This window comes from Procambarus clarkii, chromosome 13 (assembly GCF_040958095.1).
Source record: "Procambarus clarkii isolate CNS0578487 chromosome 13, FALCON_Pclarkii_2.0, whole genome shotgun sequence".
Classification (NCBI taxonomy): domain Eukaryota; kingdom Metazoa; phylum Arthropoda; class Malacostraca; order Decapoda; family Cambaridae; genus Procambarus; species Procambarus clarkii.
In genome coordinates this window covers 20,119,350-20,139,349 of record NC_091162.1, presented here as the reverse complement: position 1 = coordinate 20,139,349, position 20,000 = coordinate 20,119,350, and the positions used below count along the sequence as shown (strand labels likewise).

The following is a 20,000-nucleotide window of genomic DNA, read 5'->3' as shown; positions in this document are numbered from 1 at the left end:
TGTACTTTTTCCAGCTTCGTCTTGTGCTTGACAAGGTACGGGCTCCATGCTGGGGCCGCATACTCCAGGATTGGTCTTACATATGTGGTGTACAAGATTCTGAATGATTCCTTACACAGGTTCCTGAACGCCGTTCTGATGTTAGCCAGCCTCGCATATGCCGCAGACGTTATTCTTTATGTGGGCTTCAGGAGACAGGTTTGGTGTGATATCAACTCCTAGATCTTTCTCTCTGTCTGTTTCATTAAGTACTTCATCTCCTATTCTGTGTGTGTGTGTGTGTGTGTGTGTGTGTGTGTGTGTGTGTGTGTGTGTGTGTGTGTGTGTGTGTGTGTGTGTGTGTGTGTGTGTGTGTGTGTGTTCTCACCTAATTCTACTCACCTAATTGTGCTTCCGGGGGTTGAGCTCTGGCTCTTTTGTCCCGCCTCTCAACCGTCAATCAACAGGTATACAGGTTCCTGAGCCTATTGGGCTCTATCATATTTACACTTGAAACTGTGTATGGAGTCAGCCTCCACCACATCACCTCCTAATGCATTCCATTTGTCAACCACTCTGACACTAAAAAAGTTCTTTGTAATATCTCTGTGGCTCATTTGGGCGCTCAGTTTCCACCTGTGTCCCCTAGTGCGTGTGCCCCTTGTGTTAAATAGCCTGTCTTTATCAACCCCTATCAATTCCCTTGAGAATCTTGAATGTGGTGATCATGTCCCCCCTAACTCTTCTGTCTTCCAGCGAAGTGAGGTTTAATTCCCGTAGCCTCTCCTCGTAGCTCATACCGCTCAACTCGGGTACTAGTCTGGTGGCAAACCTTTGAACCTTTTCCAGTTTAGTCTTATCCTTGACTAGTTATGGATTCCATGCTGGAGCTGCATACTCCAGGATTGGTCTGACATATGTGGTATACAAAGTTCTGAATGATTCCTTACACCTTACACTTGTGTGTGTGTATATGTGTGTGTGTGCACGCAATATTGTGCACGCAATATTCTACTTCGTCCTGAGGCCTCAGTAATTTTCACTCCTCTCCCTCCCATTTCTCCCTCCCATTTCTCCCTCCTATTCCTCCCTCCATCCCCCTTCCATCCCTCTCTCCCTCCTCCCCCCCCCCCCTCCACCCCACTCAATGACAGACATGCTTTTGAATTCTCTTTGCATATTTGTCCTATTAAGAGCTTCTATTGGCCTCGTTGGCTGCTGGACACGCCTGTGTGAGGGAGGGAGGGAGAGAGGGAGAGAGAGAGAGAGAGAGAGAGAGAGAGAGAGAGAGAGAGACAGAGACAGAGAGAGAGAGAGAGAGAGAGAGAGAGGACAAAAGAATATCTTTAGAACATTGTTTACGTTTGAACTTATTTTTTGGGGGGTCGTGTGAGTTAATATATTCTACAAAACGTAGAGATTTCCTCGCGAGGCCTAATGACACACACACACACACACACACACACACACACACACACACACACACACACACACACACACACACACACACATATATATATATAATTCGCATGTGTCATAGAATAATCTCGTATACTCTTCCTAGCTATAGAGTGCTCGTGCAAGTCCGCCCAGCACACCTGCTAGGATCCTAGGAGGAATTAAAAGTCTTAGACCACGCTGAGGTTTCTAACAAAAAAAAAATAAGCCTAGGACGTCTTAGCGCGTCATAAGGAAACCCCAGCACAAAATGCTGAGACACGCTCAGAAGCTCTTAGAAATCCCAGGAGGGCTTCCTAGTACACGCTGAGACCCCCCAGAACGCCTTCCTAGGACACGCTGAGACCCCCAGGACCCTCTGAGACCCCCAGGACCCTCTGAAACCCCCAGGACACCCTCCCAGGACCCTCTGAGGTCCCCAGGACCCTCTGAGGTCCCCAGGACCCTCTAAGACCCCCAGGACCCTCTGAAACCCCCAGGACACCCTCCCAGGACCCTCTGAGACCCCCAGGACCCTCTAAAACCCCCAGGACACCCTCCCAGGACCCTCTGAGACTCCTAGGACCCTCTAAGACCCCCAGGACCCTCTGAGACCCCCCAGGACCCTCTGAGACCCCCAGGACCCTCTGAGACCCCCCAGGACCCTCTGAGACCCCCTAGGACCCTCTGAGACCCCAGGACACCCTCCCAGGACCCTCTGAGACTCTCAGGACCTTCTGAAACCCCCAGGACACCCTCCCAGGACCCTCTGAGACCCCCAGGACCCACTGAGACCCCCAGGACCCTCTGAGACCCCCTGGACGCCCTCCCAGGACCCTCTGAGACCCCCCAGGACCCTATGAGACCCCCAGGACCCTCTGAGACCCCCAGGACACCCTCCCAGGACCCTCTGAGACCCCCAGGACACCCCCAGGACCCTCTGAGACCCCCAGGACACCCTCCCAGGACCCTCTGAGACCCCCAGGACACCCTCCCAGGACCCTCTGAGACCCCCAGGACACCCCCAGGACCCTCTGAGACCCCCAGGACACCCCCCAGGACCCTCTTATACCCCCCAGGACGCACCACCACATCTGGGAACACCGCCCAGCAGCAGGAGAGCCGCGGCGGCTGTCAGGACTAAGGATTATAACTTTGCTCGTCCAACACACTTAAGTAATTAAGGTAAAAGCCGGAATATGATTATGGTTATGTCTGGTACCGGCTTATAAGGTCCTGGCGAGGCCTGCTGAATATGCTGAGGCATATCTGGATGGATCTGGAAGGCGTCTGGAACCTTCGGCAAGTGTCTGGAGCGGTATGGTAGTTCCTTGGTATTTCTTACTGCGGTATCTGGAACTGTGTAGTGGGATTATGTGATATGTGAAGCATGAAAAGGTGTCTGGAATTGTGAGAACGTGAATGGTGGTGTCTGGAAGTGGGTGGAGGTGTCTGGAAGTGGGTGGAGGTGTCTGGAAGTGGGTGGAGGTGTCTGGAAGTGGGTGGAGGTGTCTGGAAGTGGGTGGAGGTGTCTGGAAGTGGGTGGAGGTGTCTGGAAGTGGGTGGAGATGTCTGGAAGTGGGTGGAGGTGTCTGGAAGTGGGTGGAGGTGTCTGGAAGTGGGTGGAGGTGTCTGGAAGTGGGTGGAGGTGTCTGGAAGTGGGTGGAGGTGTCTGGAAGTGGGTAGAGATGTCTGGAAGTGGGTGGAGGTGTCTGGAAGTAGGTGGAGGTGTCTGGAAGTGGGTGGAGGTGTCTGGAAGTGGGTGGAGGTGTCTGGAAGTGGGTGGAGGTGTCTGGAAGTGGGTGGAGGTGTCTGGAAGTGGGTGGAGGTGTCTGGAAGTGGGTGGAGGTGTCTGGAAGTGGGTGGAGGTGTCTGGAAGTGGGTGGAGGTGTCTGGAAGTGGGTGGAGGTGTCTGGAAGTGGGTGGAGGTGTGTGCTTTACCAACCCGTCCTCACACTTGGCTGGTTAAAGCAGCGGCCGTCCCCCCCCCCCCCCCAGACGTATTCATCAATTTTTAACATAATGTGTGTATTAAACATTGGTTTGTTCTCATATATATAAATAAATATTATTATATATAACAATTTATAGTTAGGCGTAGGTTAGGTTAGGTGTTTAGGGTCTGTTGGCGATTATTTGAATCTGAAGCATTCATAGAATTGTGGTTCCAACAGAGGACGTGAGTGAAGAACTTGTTTCGAAAGTGTTCGGACGCCATCAGTTGTGAGGCCCAACCCGTCCTCGACTCAAGTCCATTACATCCAGCGGTCGACCCCACAGACGCATTCATAAATTTTAACATGCTGTTCATTCAAAACGGGAATTTTCTCAAGTATAAATTAATATTATAATATATTGGCATATTGTGCATATATAGGCATAGGTTAGGTTAGGTTAGGTGTTTAGGTTCTGTTGGCGATTATTTGTATTTGTAGTACGTGGGTAAAGCATTTATAGCGTTGTGGTTCGAACAAAATTCGTCAGTGGAGCACTTGTTCCGGAAGTGTTCGAACGTCAGCAGTTGTGAGTCGTGTGTAAACCGCTTTACATTCATAATCAGGGGGTTTGGCGGGTGCATGGAATCACTTTTGGATCTTTGTTTGGAGGACGGGCTGATTTATAGAATTGCGGTTCGAACAGAAGACGTGAGTGAAGCACTTGTTTCGGAAGTGTTCGGACGTCATCAGTTGTGAGGCCAGCCCGTCCTCCAAACAAAGACCCAAAAGTGATTCCATGCACCCGCCAAACCCCCTGTTTATGAATGTAAAGCGGTTTACACACGACTCACAACTGCTGACGTTCGAACACTTCCGGAACAAGTGCTCCACTGACGAATTTTGTTCGAACCACAACGCTATAAATGCTTCACCCGGGGAGCCGGTCGGCCGAGCGGACAGCACGCGGGACTTGTGATCCTGTGGTCCTGGGTTCAATCCCAGGCACCGGCGAGAAACAATGGGCAGAGTTTCTTTCACCCTATGTCCCTGTTACCTAGCAGTAAAATAGGTACCTGGGTGTTAGTCAGCTGTCACGGGCTGCTTTCTGGGGGTGGAGGCCTGGTCGAGGACTGGGCCGCGGGGACACTAAAAGCCCCGAAATCATCTCAAGATAACCTCAAGATAACCCACGTACTACAAATACAAATAATCGTCAACAGAACTTAAACACCTAACCTAACCTAACCTAACCTAACCTAACCTAACCTAACATACGTCTAACTATGCATAGAACTTTAATATATAATAATGAAATGTATAAATGAGAAAAAAACAAATATCAAATATACAATCCATGAAAATTTATGAATGCGTCTTGAGGAGGGGGGATGGCCGCTGCTTTAACGAGCCTGGCCTGAGAACGGAATACCCGCATAAGATAAATACAAATAATTACCAGTAAAACCTATACACGCCTAACCTAACCTACGCCTAACTGTACCTTGCACTTTAATATAAAATATTTATTAAATAGTGGTGTTACCACCTCTGGTGCGGTTGTGGGGGACCCATAGCCTCGGAGAAGCAAATAGGGAGCATTCAGGGAGGAAATTTGCCGTTTGTGCCTGTGAATCCGTTTGTGATTTGTGAAGTGTTTGCTACTCCCCAACACCCCCCCCCCCTATTTGATTGTGTACTAGATTGTACAGGATCACACAATTACAAATTGTGTGGCACTAACATGTTCATGTTATAACTATTACAAGTGAAATATAAAAAAAATATAAGCAAAATACAACCATTAATAAATGTCACAAAGAGGTTCGATCACCATGGGTTGGGAGCCGGTCGGCCGAGCGGACAGCACGCTGGACTTGTGATCCTGTGGTCCTGGGTTCGATCCCAGGCGCCGGCGAGAAACAATGGGCAGAGTTTCTTTCACCCTATGTCCCTGTTACCTAGCAGTAAAATAGGTACCTGGGTGTTAGTCAGCTGTCACGGGCTCCTTCCTGGGGGTGGAGGCCTGGTCGAGGACCGGGCCGCGGGGACACTAAAAAGCCCCGAAAGCATCTCAAGATAACCTCAAGATAACCATTACAAGTAGCAACACCTCCCAGAATCCCTCCGTCCCATCTCAAATCCTTATCCTGATCCCTTCCAAGTGCCTATGTAGAGTCGTAGTGGCTTGGCGTTTTTCCCCTCCCTCATAGTTCCCTTCCCATCCTCGACCTGCTCTGAGGTCAGGTCGACGCGTGACCCGAGCTGCAACAGGCGTTCCCTTCCCATCCTCGACCTGCTCTGAGGTCAGGTCGACGCGTGACCCGAGCTGCAACAGGCGTTCCCTTCCCATCCTCGACCTGCTCTGAGGTCAGGTCGACGCGTGACCCGAGCTGCAACAGGCGTTCCCCCTCTGAACCGCGACACTGAGGCGCTGCACCAATTTATACATTTGTTTATATACAAAAACAAAGGAATAAACCTGTTTTTAATGCACAATACATTGAAGTTAATGAATGCGTCATGGGGAGGGGGTGGGTGGGACGGCCACCGCTTTAACGAGCCTAGCCTGAGGCCAAGCTGCCCAAACAGGTCAAGAGAAGTCATGTGTTGCTATTAGCAAACAAAACAACAAACGAATTTAGAATAAATTGCATGCATCAAAGGAGCCATAAGAGATAATACAACACAGGAAAGTTCAGGTCAGTAAATACAGACTCAAGAAGGCTTCATAACTCAAGCTTCAAATTGACATTAAGACAGACGCATAAAGTGACGATCTTCCAACTGGGAAGACGATGAGTGAGCCGCTCGAGCACACGAGGCGGGGAACATTGATAGGGGCGGAGCTGGAGTCCGAGTACTGTAATAGTAAGCTTGATATCCATGACGAATTACTGACTGCTAGTGAGCCGCGACCCCTCTCTCCCCCCTGGTATGTTGCTGGACTCACCTAGTTGTGCTTGCGGGGGTTGAGCTCTGGCTCTTTGGTCCCGTCTCTCAACCGTCAATCAACTGGTGTACAGATTCCTGAGCCTATTGGGCTCTTATCATATCTACATTTGAAACTGTGTATGGAGTCAGCCTCCACCACATCATTACTTAATGCATTCCATTTACTAACTACTCTTTTACTAACTAACTTACTCTACTTACTAACTACTCTACTAACTACTAACCCCGCAAGTACAATTAGGTGAGTACACACACACATCTCATAACCCACACGTAGCTAGGTGTGTGAAATGGTCTCTATAAAACTAACTCTTGTGACCTTTTCTGATCTTAGTTGAATATATCGTATATGGGTAACGTTTATATATTAGTACGTGGGCCAGTGGCTAGTTATTGTGCGTGGGTATTGTCCGTGGGTATCAGGTGTGTGGGTATCGGGTGTGTGGGTATCAGGTGTGAGTATCAGGTGTGTGGGTATTGGAAGGAGGCCCCGTCTCCATAACGGGCACCCCCCTACAGTGACCCAGGCTGACCCACCGCGGGGTCACAAGTCGGGATTCAGGATATGTTGCTACTGCCTGGGGGGGCCCTGCCCCCCCCTCCCTACCGACACTTACCTACCGACCAGCCAGCCCCCCCCCCACACCTACCCACCTACCCACCTACCCACCTGGAAGGTAAGCACAACCATCTCTGAGTGCCATATTAGATCCGGCCAATTAAGCCAATTATCTTAATTAACCAAACTCTGCGAAGTACACAGAGATGATGCTGTTACCTCCCAGCACAACCCCCCCTCCTAGTGACCCCCTCCCCCCCTCCTAGTGACCCCCGCCCCCCCCCCTCCTAGTGACCCCCTCCCCCCCTCCTAGTGACCCCCGCCCCCCCCCTCCTAGTGACCCCCGCCCCCCCCTCCTAGTGACCCCCTCCCCCCCTCCTAGTGACCCCCTCCCCCCCTCCTAGTGACCCCCTCCCCCCCCCCCTCCTAGTAACCCCCTCCCTCCAGTATCTCTCCCCCCCCCCTCCGGTGACTATTCATTATTTCGTAACTCACTGTTCACTGTTGGGACACTGTTAGGACACATTCCATCTCTCTCTCTCTCTCTCTCTCTCTCTCTCTCTCTCTCTCTCTCTCTCTCTCTCTCTCTCTCTCTCTCTGTCTCTCTGTCTCTCTGTCTCTCTCTGTCTCTCTCTCTCTCTCTCTCTCTCTCTCTCTCTCTCTCTCTCTCTCTCTCTCTCTCTCTCTCTCTCTCTCTCTCTCTCTGTCTCTCTGTCTCTCTCTCTCTCTCTCTCTCTCTCTCTCTCTCTCTCTCTCTCTCTCTCTCTCTCTCTCTCTCTCTCTCTCTCTCTCTCTCTCTCTCTCTCTCTCTCACTCTCTCTCTCTCTCTCTCTCACTCTCTCTCTCTCTCTCTCTCTCTCTCTCTCTCTCTCTCTCTCTCTCTCTCTCTCTCTCTCTCTCTCTCTCTCTCTCTCTCTCTCTCTCTCTCTCCGCACGGGTGCCGCGTATTAGACTGTGTTGCAGGGACGGGTGCCCCGTGTTAGACTGTGTTGCGGGGACGGGTGTAGCATATTAGACTGTGTTGCGGGGACGGGTATCGCATATTAGACTGTGTTGCGGGGACGGTTGCCGCATATTAGACTGTGTTGCGGGGACGGGTGCCGCGTATTAGACTGTGTTGCGGGGACGGCGCAACAGTCACCTGCGTCCCGGGTGTCCCAGAACAGTTGACCACGGCTCACTGTGAGTGGCGGGTGTTGCCAGCGTCGGGATGGTAACGTAAGCGTGTCTGACGCCAGCGTTTGATACATCGGCCAAGTTATTTATTATTATTAACATCTTTATTGACAAAATTAATTACAATTTTGCCTAATCTGAGGATTTTGATAAAGCCTTATTAAAGTGAGCCAGAAGGAAACATTTAGTGGCCTTAAAACATCTAATTAAGACTCCAGAGAACAGCTTCAAGTGGCTGCTATTGTCTTTCTAACAACGTTGACTGACACCGGAAATGAAGAAAAAGAAGATTCCTTTTACAGAAGGAAAATTATGCATTCACCAAAATCAAACCCATCTCCTGGTGTATTAACCCATCTCCCACTGTATTAACCCATCTCCCACTGTATTAACCCATCTCCCACTGTATTAACCCATCTCCCACTGTATTAACCCATCTCCCACTGTATTAACCCATCTCCCACTGTATTAACCCATCTTCCACTGTATTAACCCATCTCCCGCTGTATTAACCCATCTCCCGCTGTATTAACCCATCTCCCGCTGTATTAACCCATCTCCCGCTGTATTAACCCATCTCCCGCTGTATTAACCCATCTCCCATTGTATTAACCCATCTCCCGCTGTATTAACCCATCTCCCGCTGTGTTAACCCATCTCCCACTGTATTAACCCATCTCCCGCTGTATTAACCCATCTCCCGCCATATTAACCCATCTCCCGCTGTATTAACCCATCTCCCACTGTATTAACCCATCTCCCACTGTATTAACCCATCTCCCACTGTATTAACCCATCACCCGCCATATTAACCCATCACCCGTCATATTAACTCATCACCCGCCATATTAACCCATCACCCGCCATATTAACCCGTCACCTGTCCATCTAACACTGTCCATCTCTCCCTGGTAGCATGACTGGAGAAGCGGCCGTGTTTGTGTAAGTATACCCTGGTCCTCCGTGCTCTGTGGTTCAGCTGGCCTCCGTGTTCTGTGGTTCAGCTGTCCTCCGTGCTCTGTGGTTCAGCTGTCCTCCGTGCTCTGTGGTTCAGCTGTCCTCCGTGCTCTGTGGTTCAGCTGTCCTCCGTGCTCTGTGGTTCAGCTGTCCTCCGTGCTCTGTGGTTCAGCTTGATGTGTGTGTTATGTTGTTCTCTTAGACCTATAATTATAGGGCCACGTGCGGGAACCGGTTATAGGTTATTCAGTATATGTTATAGTGTTATTCTTGAATTATTGTGTGTATGTGTGTGTTGCCTGAGTAATTTTTTGTGTTTGTACATGTTTGTGTATTTTCGTATTTGTGTTTCCAGCATTGTTTAGCGTGACCCGCGGGGTGTGTGTGTGTGTGTGTGTGTGTGTGTGTGTGTGTGTGTGTGTGTGTGTGTGTGTGTGTGTGTGTGTGTGTTCCTTGGTCACATTTTGTATAGTTGTTTTCTCATTTGTCATTAGGCTGTGTATAATATGCTTTTGGATCAACTTACCCAACCGCAAGGGCTGGACGGTAGAGCGACAGACGCGCTTCCTGCAGGTCGGCGTTCAATTCCCGACTGTCCACAAGTGGTTGGGACACCATTCTTTCCCCCCGTCCCATTCCCAAATCCTTATCCTGACCTCTTCCAAGTGCTATATAGTCGTAATGGCTTGGTGGTTTCTCCTGATAATTCCTTCCTTCCGTCCTCAGCTGGGGGCGTACCCCCCTACCCCCCTTCTGTTTTCTCCTTGGGGGATCATGGCGCCAAAAATATTGCGGTGTTTTATTTCAGATGAACAGGTTGCATGAACAGGGGGTGTGGCGGCCGCACGGAATGAACATTTGGCCATTACTGATGAGCTCAGGCTGGTCTAGTGAGGTTAGGTTAGGAGAGGCTACGTTTGGTTAGGTTAGGTTAGGTTAAGTTAGGTTTGGTTAGGTTAGGTTAAGTTAGGTTTGGTTAGTTAAGTTAAGTTAGGTTAGGTTCTTGTTCATCGCGTATGACTGTTGCAATTTCCTTGTAGTGAAGAGAGGCTAAAGAACCTAGCGTCTGGCAGCGGTGTACCAACAATCCGTCCTCTTGAACAATACGTCACATTTTGACGTATAAATTCACCCCCCCCCCCCCCTCCCTCCCTACGGCCATAAACTGACCTACTACAAAAATCACAGCGGTTCGCAAAAATAACGTGATGTCTCGTTTTCTATACAAGGGTCCCCGGTTAGGTTCGGGCAATTTAGTACTTCAGTTTAGCGACGTTGTGAACGCCGGAGAGGACGGACTATCACGTGATGGGTCGTGATTGTAGAGTTAGGTTTGCTCGAATTTTATTGATGAAGCCTACTTTATTATGCCGCCCCTCCCCCCCCCCCCTCCCAAAAAAAAAAAAAAAAATCATCCCGGAATAAGCCTTTGGCGGGTTTCCAGGACTCCCCCAAGGGAGTTACATGGACGACCGGCGAAAAATAAATTTAAATGTGAGAGCAGTAACGTAAAATTAGTGTTACTGCGTTAACACGCTGTATAAGGTGTTTCAGTAACGAGTAATGATGCGGTAATTCTATCAGATAGAATTTCATTGAGGAGGTCATCAAATGTAGAGGAAGAGGATAAGAAGGTTGGAAGAGCAATGCGAGTGGCAGCGCGGTCACCAAGGCCGCCGAGCCTGACAGGAAGAGTGGCTTGTTTCCACTGACAGTCATTGAGAGGAAGGGTGATAACTTTTTTCCAACGTGGTCTTCAGAAGATGTCATCCTCTTCAAGGTTTGGAGCTGATGTTTAGATGAGGCGCACCTCACTAAGTAGACTTTAGTCTGGGAAGGGAGAGATACCATACGAGTTGAGAAAATGTATTGTGAACATCGATGTCACCAATCCTCTCTTCTATCCTCTTTAATTAAGTCAGTGATTTTCTTTGCAAGGATATCGTCAATAGCGTTTGGCCTGAGAAGAGAGCCGAGAAGGGTGCTGGCTTCAGGCCTGATTATGTAAACTCCTTGTGCCACGGCCTTTACTTTGTTTACGGTGCTTGAGTTAGAGGAGACTCTTAGAAGGATTTAGTGCGAGGCTTCGATTTTCTCCCTGCTCCCTGAGTGTTGTGCTGGCCTCCAGGAGGGAATCTATACTGCATGATAAATGTTGTTTTCAAATTCATATTATGGTACGAAAGGTCACCTATTATAATTAAGATTGATAATTATGACTAGTTTTATCTTTTCTCTGGAATTAATTTTGTATCGTTGTTGTCATTCCGTCAGAGCTTGAGCGGCAGCAACCACGCCATCATCCAGTCCCTGATATACTCCATGGGCGGCCGCCCTGAAGTGCCCGCGCCCTGCTGCGTCCCTGACAAGCTCGACTCCGTGTCCATCCTCTTCCTGAGCGGGGAGAACGACTATGTTCTCAAGAGCTACCCTAAGATGAGCGTCACGTCTTGCAGCTGCCAGTGATGGCCAGCGTTCTCTCCTCTGAAGGAAGTTCCTGACTCCCTCTTACCGCGATAAACACCGCCTCAGCAAAAGGGCCGATCTTGAAGATAATGTGGGATGGGAGATGGTGGAAGGGGGATGAGGGGTCATCTGTCAACCGCTGTTCCTTATAGGTCTCGACTCTATATACCTGTCACGTTACTGGTTGTCCACTTTGAGCCCCATTATGTATTGGGTAATTGAGGGGAAATGAGCCGGTTCTCTTGGTTTCTTAAACCACACACCAACTGTCTTGTGTGTGTCTGTGTCTTCGGGAATGTCTTGACACATCAGAATATGTCTGTGCATGCCAAGCAGTAGTTTGACAGTTCTATTTCAATGTCTTATTATTAAACGCCTTCAGGTAGCAAAGTGTAGAGTAGTAGTGCCGGACACACTCGCTAGCAGTCAACTATCACCCACACCGCCCTGGCACTGGCACTCCCCAGCTTGGCATCGCTCAAGAGGCTTGGGGTCAGCAGCAGGAAACGTCAACTGCTCAAACATGTCGAGGGTTTGAACCCCACTAGAATATATATATGTACGTGTCTCAATTATATAAATGTTCTACATCAAACCTCACAGGTATTCAGGATGCTGTGAATACTTATACACTATGTATGAGCGGTCACTGGGGGGGGGGGGGGGGCTGTGCAGTCTTCTTCACTGTCACTAAAACGAAGTGAATCTCTGAATAGATATTGAAGCCGTACGGTGGTCTCGACTCCAAGTTCACGAACGCATGTTCGAGCACACTGTATAACCCCCTCAATATTTATTTATTACAGTCTTTTTAGTTTCAGAAGCAAATTACAAGGACTTTTGTAGCCATGCTTAAGATTCTACAGGACTCAAACTCTAAAATATATATAGTTTAACGCAAGTGATGATTTTCAGATGGTATGTTAGCCTGTTGATAGTTTGTTTAGTTCTGAAAGCGTATGTATGTTTGGAGATATAAGCAGTCATTGCAATTTTTAAGATGGAGTTTAAATGTCGAAATTGGTATAATATCATTATCAGAATATAAGCAGTATGATAAGAGGAAATATAAACATCTTCAAATATCTTATCATAATATTTATACTAAGATTTAAAAATCCCAAGAGGAAAACCCATTTCTGAATTAATTATCAGATATTTAAATCTTCACTTATTCTCTTTGCTTATTCATCATTAAGGAATCTAAACGACCTTGAATATGGAATGAATAAGGATGAATCATGGCTCTGTTGTACACGCTTGTTAGAGACCAATGTAAGGGACCAATGAGCTTCAGCTCATTGGTCCCACCTATCAACTGTCAGTCTACTGGTGTAGTACAGGTTCCTGAGCTTACAGAGCTCTTATACCCACATCTGAAACTGTCTATTTGGCTTCAACATTTATATTTATAGCGGGTATCGAACAGTGGAATTGATGTGGGAATCTTGCCAGCCAGTGAAAGGCAAAATTACTTACAAACGTGAATAATCAGATACTGTATAACACGGGTGCAACCATGAATGGTGTTGTCCCACGTGGCTTTGCAAGAGTAGTGGTGATGTTGATCAAGATGAGACCAAAGCCGATATTGCAAATTACAATTACTTCCTCTCGGTCTGGTTGGAGCGATGCAACACTGTAGAACATTTCATCGCATTGCAACTGCGGCGAATTTTTTGTTGTTTTTGTATGTATATATATATAAATATATTGCAAGCGTTGATATATGATCTTTTGTGAATATTATTACTTCTGGCTTATTATTGAACAAAAGGAACACACACACACACACACACACACACACACACACACACACACACACACACACACACACACACACACACACACACACACACACACACACACACACACACAAATACTGTCAATGAGAGTCTATCTTAACAAAAAACAATTACAATACTGATGATGTAGTTATGGTCAGTTTTTACTCTGATGAGTTATACACCGTGCTGTACACTCTGATGAGTTATACACCGTGCTGTACACTCTGATGAGTTATACACCGTGCTGTACACTCTGATGAGTTATACACCGTGCTGTACACTCTGATGAGTTATACACCGTGCTGTATACTCTGATGAGTTATACACCGTGCTGTATACTCTGATGAGTTATACACCGTGCTGTATACTCTGACGAGTTATACACCATGCTGTATACTATACACCGTACTGTATACTCGGACGAGTTATACATCATGCTGTATACTATACACCATGCTGTATACTATACACCGTACTGTATACTCTGACGAGTTATACATCATGTTGTATACTATACGCCGTGCTGTATACTATACACCACCGTGCTGAGGAATAAAACACTGATTTGTTGAATGTCATTCAGCCTAAAATTCTTGTTATTTTGTATCATTAAGGGAAGTATTTCAACCACTTTTTCTGCTTTAAAATTGCGTCCTCTTCTCTAGTGAGAACAATATAGTTTACACAGGTGGAAAAGTAGAGTAAGTATACAGGTATTGTAAGTTACCTGTCTAGTACTCTGCGGTTTACCTTCTGTGGTCAGCGGTTTATCTTCTGGGGTCAGAGGTTTACCTTCTGGGGTCTCTGGGGGCACCTTGTGTCTCTGGGACACCTTGTGTCTCTGGGGGCACCTTGTGTCTCTGGGGGCACCTTGTGTCTCTGGGGGCACCTTGTGTCTCTGGGGGCACCTTGTGTCTCTGGGGCACCTAGTGTCTCTGGGGGCACCTTGTGTCTCTGGGGCACCTAGTGTCTCTGGGGCACCTTGTGTCTCTGGGGCACCTAGTGTCTCTGGGGCACCTTGTGTCTCTGGGGGCACCTTGTGTCTCTGGGGCACCTTGTGTCTCTGGGGGCACCTAGTGTCTCTGGGGGAACCTTGTGTCTCTGGGGCACCTTGTGTCTCTGAGGCACCTAGTGTCTCTGGGGCACCTTGTGTCTCTTGGGCACCTTGTGTCTCTCGGGCACCTTGTGTCTCTGGGGCACCTTGTGTCTCTGGGACACCTTGTGTCTCTGAGGCACCTAGTGTCTCTGGGGCACCTTGTGTCTCTGGGGCACCTAGTGTCTCTGGGGCACCTTGTGTTTCTAGGGCACCTTGTGTCTCTGGGGCACCTTGTGTCACTAGGGCACCTTGTGTTTCTGGTGCACCTAGTGTCTCTGGGGCACCTAGTGTCTCTGGGGCACCTTGTGTGTCTGGGGCACCTAGTGTCTCTGGGGCACCTTGTGTCTCTGGAGCACCTTGTGTCTCTGGGGCACCTTGTGTCTCTGGGGCACCTTGTGTCTCTCGGGCACCTTGTGTCTCTGGGGGCACCTTGTGTCTCTGGGGCACCTAGTGTCTCTGGGGCACCTAGTGTCTCTGGGGCACCTAGTGTCTCTGGGGCACCTAGTGTCTCTGGGGCACCTAGTGTCTCTGGGGCACCTTGTGTCTCTGGGGCACCTATTGTCTCTGGGGCACCTTGTGTCTCTGGGGCACCTTGTGTCTCTGGGGGCACCTTGTGTCTCTGGGGCACCTTGTGTCTCTGGGGCACCTTGTGTCTCTGGGGCACCTTGTGTCTCTGGGACACCTTGTGTCTCTGGGGCACCTTGTGTCTCTGAGGCACCTTTGTGTCTCTGGGGCACCTTGTGTCTCTGGGGGCACCTAGTGTCTCTGGGGGAACCTTGTGTCTCTGGGGCACCTTGTGTCTCTGGGGCACCTTGTGTCTCTGGGACACCTTGTGTCTCTGGGGCACCTTGTGTCTCTGGGGCACCTAGTGTCTCTGGGGCACCTTGTGTCTCTGGGACACCTTGTGTCTCTGGGGCACCTTGTGTCTCTGGGGCACCTTGTGTCTCTGGGGCACCTTGTGTCTCTGGGGCACCTTGTGTCTCTGGGACACCTTGTGTCTCTGGGGCACCTTGTGTCTCTGGGGCACCTTGTGTCTCTGGGGCACCTTGTGTCTCTGGGGGCACCTAGTGTCTCTGGGGGAACCTTGTGTCTCTGGGGCACCTTGTGTCTCTGGGGCACCTTGTGTCTCTGGGACACCTTGTGTCTCTGGGGCACCTTGTGTCTCTGGGGCACCTAGTGTCTCTGGGGCACCTTGTGTCTCTGGGATACCTTGTGTCTCTGGGGCACCTTGTGTCTCTGGGGCACCTTGTGTCTCTGGGGCACCTTGTGTCTCCGGGGGCACCTTGTGTCTCTGGGGCACCTTGTGTCTCTGGGGGCACCTAGTGTCTCTGGGGGAACCTTGTGTCTCTGGGGCACCTTGTGTCTCTGGGGCACCTTGTGTCTCTGGGGCACCTTGTGTCTCCGGGGGCACCTTGTGTCTCTGGGGCACCTTGTGTCTCTGGGGGCACCTAGTGTCTCTGGGGGAACCTTGTGTCTCTGGGGCACCTTGTGTCTCTGGGGCACCTTGTGTCTCTGGGGCACCTTGTGTCTCTGGGGCACCATGTGTCTCTGGGGCACCTTGTGTCTCTGGGGCACCTTGTGTCTCTGGGGCACCTTGTGTCTCTGGGGCACCTTGTGTCTCTGGGGCACCTTGTGTCTCTGGGGCACCTTGTGTCTCTGGGGCACCTTGTGTCTCTGGGGCACCTTGTGTCTCTGGGGGCACCTAGTGTCTCTGGGGGAACCTTGTGTCTCTGGGGCACCTTGTGTCTCTGGGGCACCTTGTGTCTCTGGGGCACCATGTGTCTCTGGGGCACCTTGTGTCTCTGGGGCACCATGTGTCTCTGGGGCACCTTGTGTCTCTGGGGCACCTTGTGTCTCTGGGGCACCTTGTGTCTCTGGGGCACCTTGTGTCTCTGGGGGCACCTAGTGTCTCTGGGGCACCTTGTGTCTCTGGGGCACCTTGTGTCTCTGGGGGCACCTAGTGTCTCTGGGGCACCTTGTGTCTCTGGGGCACCTTGTGTCTCTGGGGCACCTTGTGTCTCTGGGGGCACCTTACACTCAGACAGGGGCAGTCTGCCAAAAACCTTCCACAGTTTGTGTTATACCTCAATATTTACAATTTAAGTGATGTGACATATAATTACAGTAGTAGAAATTTGCTGTTACTTTGAGTAGCCTAGCTGTAAGGTCAGTACTGTATTTGTTAAATTTGATGTATTAATGTGTAAATGTATCATTCGTGTTAATACAGTGCTAAAGATATTTTATAAAGAGGTACACTGAATTATGTGTAAGTAGTAATAACTTTTTATACTCATTTTCTCCCATAGGCCTCCGACTGGAAGTATAGGAGGAGGCCAGCACGGGGAAAAATAGTGGGTGTTCCTAGAGATATGTTCACGTAGAATAAATTCATTCTTTGAGTGAGAGCGTGTGGGTTAAACTGTAGCCTAATGTAGAGAGAGATTACGTTTGGCTCAACAATAAAGATTTATGGTAAGAGATTAAGAGACGTGAGAGCGATGAGGCTACTGTTTATAGGTGCCATGTAATATATATGTTTTTGTTTTTGATAGTTAGAAGCGTAGGTGTAGAGCAATGTGCTGCTACTCTAATCTATATAAGGGATTGCAGAGTATATAGGTCCTGTAACCCTTGTATTTTGTAGTGTCTGCACTTCAACCTGATAATTGCTTGTCAATTCTAGCCATCGTACCATCATTATTTGTTCAACAGATTTTTGGCTGAAAATGTAGACAATTGAAACCAATTCTCAAACAGGCTATTATAATGATTAAGTGCTTTTGTATTGAAAACTGGAACAACTTCTGAAAGGAACGTTTCAAGATGAGCCACAAGCTGCACTAGTGATCTCTTATCAAGTCTATAACATTTCATTGTTTAGCATTTTAATTTAACATTGATAAGTATATTGAGAGGCCTCTTTTTTTGGTAGTGTGACATTCTTTTGAAATCTTAAAAGATCTGTTTTGTTTAGTAGAATATTTTAATTCAGGAAGTATAGAATCTCAGTACGCATTCCAGTATATATCTTGTTTTAAAGAATCAACGTATCAATGATATATGTCAATATTTTTTTTTTAGCAGCGCTAGAACTTCGGAAATTATTTTTCATTCATGCAAAATATATTCTGTCGTAATCCTTCCTCATCTTTCCTTTTACTCACAAATGTGCAATAGTAGTTTTCTGTACATGTGCCACAATAAAATCAGCGTTTCGGTTTTAGACATTGGCAAAACACACACACACACACACACACATGAGGCGGGACCAAAGAGCCAGAGCTCAACCCCCGCAAACACAACTAGGTGAGTACACACACACACACACACACACACACACACACACACACACACACACACACACACACACACACACACACACACACACACACACACACACACACACACACACACACACACACACACACAACTCCATGTAACTCCTGTACTTTGACATTACCTGTTTGTTTGTTTTTTAGAATACAGTGTACATGAAAATAATCTTTTTTTTCACCTTAGCACATTCTCGTTCATATCTCAGGTTGTATTTCGTAAGCTTAATTTGTTTTCATTTCTGGTGAGTTTTGCTTCCAAAATGTATCGAAGCACATTTGTTAATGGCTTTGTTTATAAATATCAACTTAAACAATATCAGGATATTTAATGTTCCCTTACAACGTTTTCATCATAGAACAGTATTTACCTATCTTACATTTGTATTAAAAGAGCAGGATCAAGTTGAAATGCAAAATTTGATTGAACTATGCTTTTAAAATATATAAAATTGTAACTGGGCTAGATATTAATATGATAAAATAAAGCTTTTTCGACATATGAAAGTAGTTTCCTGAATATATATGTTGATACATACCTGAAGAGTCAGGAAGGTGTTTGACCCAAGAGTTCTTCAGTATTCCATGTTTACTTTTGCTTAAAATTGGTGTTACGTGCACAACTTCTCCCCCACAGATGGTCATTAATATTTATATCTGATATAGGTTCAGTATTTGTCTTTCGATTTTCAAAAACTTATGAGTTTTGTAACTGATGTCATTCCTTATCAAACTAATATGCTTACATCCTCATTTTCTTTAACATCTAACTTCTTCATTATTTGCTTTGGTATTATAGTATTTATTAAATCACTTTCATGTTCTGGTATTTTAAATTTGAATGTCAAGTTTTATTGTAATATTAGAATATACAGGTATTTTTTTATTTTGTTTTTAATTTAGCTAAAATCAAATTTATACTATCAATAAATATCTCTTGTCTTGTCGTTTTAAGATTTTGTGATTAGAATTACATTACTGTGTTTGAAAATATTTTTGTCATTAAGATTGATTCTAGATAAAAAAAAACTATATTCATTTATTGCTAAACTACAATTTTACAGCAGCAAAAACTGACCTCCACAGTAGAGGAAATTTTCATAAATCCAGTTTTTGTTTTTCTAGAAATGTAGATATAAAGGTGGATTATCACCTTTGTTAATTAGGAATGGAATTTGTTATATGTTCTTTATTAAATAACAAGCTGTGAAGATAATAAAGTCAAATTTGTTAAAATTACAGTAACAATTGTAACTAATGTGAATCATTAATATAATTAAATGTTAGCATTGTTAATTATAATACAGTACCTATCAGCTCTCCACTGATAAATAGTGTAATACAACTGAACAAAAACTGTAACTGAGTTTGGGTTTTTATTTTTAGGTGTGGTCAGTAAATTAGTTATATTTAATACAGAAAATGTTAGTTATATTATTGAAATAATGAAATTCGGTCTGAATAAAGATGACCCAAAATTCAGCACACCATGTAATTTGCCAGGGAATCTAAATACCCCGGCTCCTGACAGCAGGATGTAAGTTACCTGATGGCATAGCATAGTGGTCAGCGCAGTTAGCTCACAACAAAATGGGCCCGGGTTCTATTCCGCGGCAGGCCTAAATGTTTAGGCATACCTCTGTACCCCCTAGCCGTAAATAGTTACCCACCAAAGAGTTAAGGAACGGTTGTGTGGGGGGTCACATCCTGGTGGAAGGGCAGTCGTTATAGGCTTACGGTAACTTATAATATAGGTAAAGCAATAACAGGCTTCCTGTCCCTGATGCTTGGAAGCCACCTCTTGCCAGTGTGTCGTACGTATAAGACACATTTCGGTGGCTACCTTGAGGTGCTTCCGGGGCTTAGTGTCCCCGCGGCCCGGTCGTCGACCAGGCCTCCTGGTTGCTGGACTGATCAACCAGGCTGTTAGACGCGGCTGCTCGCAGCCTGACGTATGAGTCACAGCCTGGTTGATCAGGTATCCTTTGGAGGTGCTTATCCAGTTCTCTTTTGAACACTGTGAGGGGTTTGCTTCAGTGTTTGATCACAATTTTCTTATATGAAGTGGTATCATTTTGTATCATAATGTAATTTTGTTTATTTCTGGTACACTACAGTACAGTACCTGTACTTAGCATAGAGTACAAAGACTTACACTTGTATAGAAGTTAGTCAAACATCATCACCGCATCTTACTGAATTAGTCATAGATTTGTCTGTTTTCAAATTAAATATCAATTAGCCACGAAAATATTATTTTAACCTCTCTTTATGCTGTAAACATTTTCATTAGATAATATCGATATGTAATTTCTGTCT

General features: G+C 46.9%; 2 protein-coding genes across 4 annotated transcripts in view; one reads left to right on the top strand and one right to left on the bottom strand.

Annotated features, from left to right (window-relative positions):
• The window catches only part of LOC138364267 (uncharacterized), a 405,233-nt gene that overhangs the window by 384,743 nt on the left and 490 nt on the right, over nt 1–20,000 (top strand). For 2 of the 3 annotated variants that reach the window (XM_069323768.1, XM_069323769.1), the window contains exons 7-8: nt 8,956–8,982; nt 11,272–20,000. The exon at nt 11,272–20,000 is cut by the window's right edge and continues 490 nt beyond it. In XM_069323768.1, coding sequence (XP_069179869.1) covers nt 8,956–8,982; nt 11,272–11,463 — 219 coding nt within the window. In that variant the 3' untranslated portion in view covers nt 11,464–20,000. The remainder of the gene's footprint in view (nt 1–8,955; nt 8,983–11,271) is intronic. The other variant, XM_069323770.1, reaches the window with a different exon arrangement.
• Nucleotides 13,892–18,460, bottom strand: LOC123757079 (neurofilament heavy polypeptide-like). Its single transcript, XM_069324001.1, has 6 exons — nt 18,428–18,460; nt 16,086–16,409; nt 15,230–16,048; nt 14,920–15,148; nt 14,001–14,765; nt 13,892–13,911 (listed from the first exon to the last, which is right to left on the bottom strand). Exons 1-6 carry the CDS (start codon nt 18,458–18,460, stop codon nt 13,892–13,894), a joined length of 2,190 nt encoding a protein of 729 aa, XP_069180102.1.